At 40.0% G+C, this 5,604-nt stretch overlaps 2 protein-coding genes across 3 annotated transcripts in view; one reads left to right on the plus strand and one right to left on the minus strand.

Annotated features, from left to right (window-relative positions):
* The window catches only part of LOC111431330 (non-specific lipid-transfer protein 2-like), a 2,019-nt gene extending 1,702 nt beyond the window's left edge, over positions 1-317 (plus strand). The window contains exon 2 of the mRNA XM_023067932.1: positions 2-317. The gene's annotated coding sequence lies outside the window, so the exon portion shown is untranslated. The remainder of the gene's footprint in view (position 1) is intronic.
* A 287-nt stretch (positions 318-604) lies between these two features.
* On the minus strand, positions 605-5,598 carry LOC111431353 (kinesin-like protein NACK1). 2 transcript variants are annotated; one of them, XM_023067966.1, is made up of 15 exons: positions 5,454-5,598; positions 4,806-5,094; positions 4,623-4,712; positions 4,428-4,528; positions 4,223-4,339; positions 4,068-4,149; positions 3,913-3,980; positions 3,749-3,808; positions 3,536-3,660; positions 3,014-3,212; positions 2,820-2,930; positions 2,646-2,738; positions 1,596-2,540; positions 1,180-1,502; positions 605-1,091 (listed from the first exon to the last, which is right to left on the minus strand). In XM_023067966.1, the coding sequence occupies exons 2-15, from the start codon at positions 5,041-5,043 to the stop codon at positions 764-766; spliced, it is 2,880 nt and encodes a 959-aa protein (XP_022923734.1). In that variant the 5' UTR covers positions 5,044-5,094; positions 5,454-5,598; the 3' UTR covers positions 605-763. The 2 variants fall into 2 exon arrangements, with proteins under 2 accessions (XP_022923734.1, XP_022923735.1); XM_023067967.1 differs by having other exon boundaries at positions 4,806-5,208.
* Between the last annotated feature and the right edge of the window lie 6 nt (positions 5,599-5,604).

Consider the following 5,604-nt stretch of genomic DNA (forward strand, 5'->3'; position numbering starts at 1 on the left):
CCCCCCCCCCCCCCTCAAGGGACCTCTCTCTCTCATTTTCTACACTGTTCTGCGTCCATTGTCATGTGCTTGATTGATTACTAGCTAAATCATAATCTGTGTGTGTGGTGTGTTTGACTTCAGTGTGTATCTGTCCAGTGTTTGTAGTAAGATCAGAGAGGGTTGTAGTTATTGAACAAATGGGGAGTATTTGTGTTGAGTCTTGCTCTTATCACATCCCCCATCTTATGTGTACAAGCTTCTGATGATTGCAGCCCCATCTTATGTGTACAAGCTTCTGATGATTGTTTGTAATAGCAAATCAGATTTGGACCAAAGCTCTTCCTACCCCCCCCCTCCCCAAGACCTGAATCCTCTCCTCAAACTATATTATGAACTACTGCTACCAAAGTTATATACTTAGAAAAAAAAACCTCTAATATTTAACGGACCAAGAGATCCCACGATGGTTGGAGAGGAAAACTAAACATTCTTTTATAAGGGTGCAGAAACTTTTCCTGAACGAACCCGTTTTAAAATCTTGAGAGAAACCTCGGAAGAGAAAGTCCAAAGAAATCTGTTAGTGGTAGGCTTAAACGGTTACAACCCTAATGAACGACGTGGGAAAACGAATCAAATTCTTTTGTTCAGATTGGAATTAGTGAATCGATTGTCTCCTATCTATCTCAGACACAGTCTACGAGGAATTCTGGAGGAAAGCTCCAAAATTAGTCAAGACATACGAAAGGAATCAGAAGATTATTTACAAGAAAAACGAATTTTCTCACAGATTAAGGAAGTTTGAAATTGGGTTCCATCCCATAATCCATGGTCTTTTGTCAGAAGGAACAGCAAAGTTGAGTTCAAACATCTCCCTGGACATGTTGCCACCTTCGCGGAACCCAACAAGCTTTGCCACTATCTCTGCACTGTCCTGAATATGCTTAGGGTCGTGAGGATTTGTCCAGAGTTTGTTTACAAATTGGATTCTCCTCTGTTTCCCCTCAAGAGGTACTTCCCATCTAATGTACAATGCATCTCTTTCTTCTGCTGTCAAACGAGAAGAAAATCTCTTTGCAAGAAACTCTCTTTCACGTCTCAATGCCCTTATGCTACATAGAAGAACAAGATGGAGAAGGAAAAATTACGGTAATCATTCCAATTGATTGATCAAACGTTAAGAAAGGAGAGAAAAGAAACCTTGACGAGCGAGAGATTGTTGGCTCGTCTCCAACGTGAGCTCCACTAGCATTGCCAAATTCCGCTAGGTGCTCCTGCAGCCATGTTAAGCGCCTCATCTCTACTTCCAGGTAAATCTGATCAGCCTGGTCGCCCTTGAATAAAAGGTAGAACTGAGATCTGTGAATAATGGAGACATAGCAAGCATCCCATAACTCAATAATCTGCTGCCTTTGCTCCCTGAAAGTTACATGCCACGGAACTTGGAACTCATCCTGCTCAAATGAGTTTTCATCACAATCTAATTTGTTGCCAGCAGCTTCATTTGCTTCCAGCTCAAGGACCTACATACAACGTGGAAAAGAACATGTAGACTTAGTGATGTTAATGAATGCAAAAATTTTATGGATGAAATTCAAACAACAATTATAGCACACCTGACAAACAAGTAGCTGTTTTTGGTACTGCAGTTTAGCCACACGTTCTTTCAATTCTGTAACATATGCTCTTATGCTTCTTACGTTTTCTTCTGCAGCATTTTGGAACATCTTTTGCATCTTCTTCATGTTCACAGAACTTGATCTTTGATAACAAGGAGTGCTCACCTTTGACGAGACATCTCCACCTTCTTCACTCTTTGTTGGAGTCCCTTTCTCAGACTCGTACAAAATTTCAGGTGAGAATACATCATCATTCCCAGGAGGTCTATTTTCAAAATCGGACTCCAGTACTTGCTGGGAAGTTGTTGAAGGTGAGCATGGCGATCTTAAAAAGTTTTGGCGGTTGGCAACATTACTTGAGGCCAAAGGAAGCAATTTCTTCTTTTTGGTATAACTTTTTTGTTTGGGGGTTGATTCACTCATGAACTGCTGATAATTGGTTGGCAGAGACATTACCAACTTGTCAATAGACTTCTGAACATTTTCAAGCTGCTCTTCTAAATTGGCAATGGTGCTACCTTGAGAATGAAGCCGTGTTATCTCTTCCTTTAGATTAGCACCTACACTCTGGTTAGTAGCAATAACGCTACCAACCTCAACCTCTTTTGGTTCTAAACGGACTGACCTCATTCCTCTTATTTCAGCTTGCAACTTGGCAATTGTTTCTGCTGCATCTTGGTTCCCCAGTCTGTGACAAGCCACCTCCTTTTGCAATACTTCCAGGGCTCTATTAGCTTCCTCCCCAAGCTGTTCCTGGAGATGTTCCAGCTTGCGAATTTCATGCATAAGTGTGAAAGGAGCAGTAGATGATTGTCGCATGATAGACTGCCTTAATATCATGCCACGGCCAAAGTCCTTGCCGTCAAGTTTCTGAGGCAATGTCCCAGTGAAGGACAAGCACTTCTTCACTGGAGGACGAGCAGATTCAATTGGGTTTGAAACCTGAAAATAACAATGGATGTTACTATTTTTTCTGATCTCAAGGAACGTGATATATTGTTAGAGAGAATTGTATTGTCAGCGAGTATAAGGAGGTAGGAGAGAGACCTGCTGGTCCTCCTCAAGTTTTCTGCGGAGCTCGTCGACCTGGGATTGAGCAAGGTCTCTTTGTCGCCTTAATTCTTCAATCTCCATTTCCATCTGGATTTTGATCAAATACTAAGTTCTGGTTGATTCACTCAATTATTTGTCGAGAAACTGTCAAATTAAAATGTAAGCTACCTGCTGGATTTTAAAATCTTTCTCCTTCTTTGGATCAGGAGTGCGCAGTTCTGCTTCTAGCCTGGCAACTTCCTTCTGTAAATGTTTGACCAATTGTTTGTCCGATACAACCTGTTTAAAAATTTTCAAATAAAAAGTTAAGGAAATCCGTAAGCATATATTAAAACTATGGGGAGGATGAATGTGGTTATTACCATATTAACTTGGGCGTTGTTAGTCACTTCCTTTGCCCGGGTGGCAAAGTACAAAGTATTCCGCGATTGTTCAACATGAGTCAGGGCTGGACTCAATGTGCATATAATGGCGGTTCGTGCATTTCCACCAAGTGAATGCTGCAGTATGCGGGTGAGCTTCGAGTCTCTATAAGGTATATGACCACTTCTCTTTCCGAGACTGCAACAATAAACAGAAACTTCAGATACAATATTGTAACAGTCCAAAACCCCTTTTTAGATCCGTTTAACCCATTACGTGTTGTAACAACTCAAGTCCACCTTTAGCACATATTAAAACGTGGCTATTAGGGAGAGAATTTCACACCGACGCTTCGTTCCTCTCTCCACCCGATGTGGGATCAGAGAAATTTCAACACTCTTATAAGGAATGCATCATCCCACTCTTCAATTATACAGAACAAAGAAAATTCCAAAAAGGAGCACATACAGAAAATATCAGACACAGTGAATGTTAATATCTTTCACGAAACAGATTCTGACCTTAGCTTTCTGATCACAGTTGTGAGCGTCATCAAACTAAGGTTAATATGACAGCCTTCTCTCAGTCTAGCACCATCAGCATTTGTCTGTGAAGCTCTCTCACTTCCAGCTAGATCAACAAAGTTCTGCATAGCGTTAAAATTAGTAAGTCCAAGAAAAAGTGAAATAGAAGTACAAGATTGTAGATAAACAGAATGTAAAAGCAATTCCTACCAAGCTTGCCACAAAAGACCTAACGCAATCTGAATTCTCTCGTAGGGTACTTTGAATTGTCTGCATATACAATCAAAAGCATTTATGGTAAGAACAATCAAAAGCTGAAAAAGAAAAACTTTCAGATAAGAACATCAAAAGCGCATAATTTCCACAAAACTAACCAGCCTTATTATCTGGTGTGACCGAGAGCTGTAGTCATTTAAGGCCGTTTCACCAACTTGTCTTTGAGCTACAAAATCAAAGTGAGCTAATCTTAAAGCAGTGTATTATGGAGGACATTAAGCAAACTTGAGTGAGGACACAGTACTGTTCTTACCCTCACAGACGCCAATCAAATGTCTCAAATGTTGATCATTACTCGCCGTTTCCTCTACTAATTTCTCAACCATTGTACCTTTCTGCATAAAGAGCAATATTCACTCGGTGCAGCATACTACATTTAATCCTTACACATGTAATTATGAATAGTACCTCTAAGTCATCATGAAGCCTTAGATTCCGACCTGGTTCTGTATTCAATAGATCCCTAACGTTCTCATTGTATATTTCCAGTCCAGAAATTCTAATTGTAAAATCTCTCTCGGGTGTCTGTCAAAAAACCAAAGGTACCTGATGATTTACTTAAGGTACAAAATGCTAGCAGAAAATAATTCGATTCAGAACACTAAAAACTTACATTACTAATATGTTTGTAGATATCATTAACAGCTTTCTCAGTTATCCCCCTCATTGTAAATGTCTTTCCACTACTAGTTTGCCCATAGGCGAATATGGTGGCTGTGACATAGAACAATATACAACCATTTGAATGGATGATAATCACCTACGTTGAATGATAAAAAAAAAATGAACTGATAATTCTTTGAATTACCATTGATTCCCATTAGAGCAGATAAGGCAACATTCTTTACTCCTTCCTCATATACTGCCTCGGTCAAAGAAGCAGGACCGAAAACTTTATCTGCAACAACAAATGATCGGATGCCATTAGAACAATCTTTGGGGAAGAAATAAAGAAAATGGCATGAAAACAATGATCGGATGCCATTAGTACCAAATGTAAACGAGGCCGGTTGAGTATGACGTTCCTGAGGCTGGGGTTTATACACAATCGTATTATTGTCAATGCATTCCCATGCCATTTGATCCTTCGCTTGCTGCTCCTTTTTGCTCAGAGGTCTTAACCGTACAGTAACAACGATCTTTTCTTCCTTAGATCGAGGTCCTCCAGGTGTTGATGCTGGTGTCCTCTCTGTTTTCGAAGCTGGTGTTGAAGGAGTTTTGATAGTCATAGTGATTCTTAATATCTGCTGCCTATTTCTCTTCACAGTCGGACCAAAAAACTGAAAAAGCAGGGATTTGATTAAAGTTCTAGACGTACTTCTCGAGAAATGCTAGAAAATCTGCCTGTAGCTTGAAGATCATGAGGCGAATTTACTATAACCAAACGCAATTATCTGTCAAATGAATAGATTTGAAGAAAATCATGCGTCATTTCGATGCAAAGAGAAGTTGAAAAAATGTCAAAAAAATCATACATGGACTGTGATGTATTCTGATCGAACTCATTGCAGACCAGGCATTTTCTTTCTCTCCTACGCTCACTCTATAAGTATAAAATGAAGGAAATGGCAGAAATACAACAAGCATTCTACAGAAACAAAACCAATCGAAAATCAAGAAAAGTGGGAGAAGTTCTCACATTAAATTGGAGCCGAATCTGAGCGCCGCAACTTAGACGGCCAACACAGGATACAGATCGAACTCTTCGACTGTAAAATTCGCAGCAACAGAAGAGATAGCTTGGAACTTGCCTTGTTAGGGTTTTGGATAGAGAAAAACAGAGAGAGAGA

This window comes from Cucurbita moschata, unplaced genomic scaffold (genome assembly GCF_002738365.1).
Source record: "Cucurbita moschata cultivar Rifu unplaced genomic scaffold, Cmos_1.0 Cmo_Scf00036, whole genome shotgun sequence".
NCBI classification, from domain to species: Eukaryota; Viridiplantae; Streptophyta; class Magnoliopsida; order Cucurbitales; family Cucurbitaceae; genus Cucurbita; species Cucurbita moschata.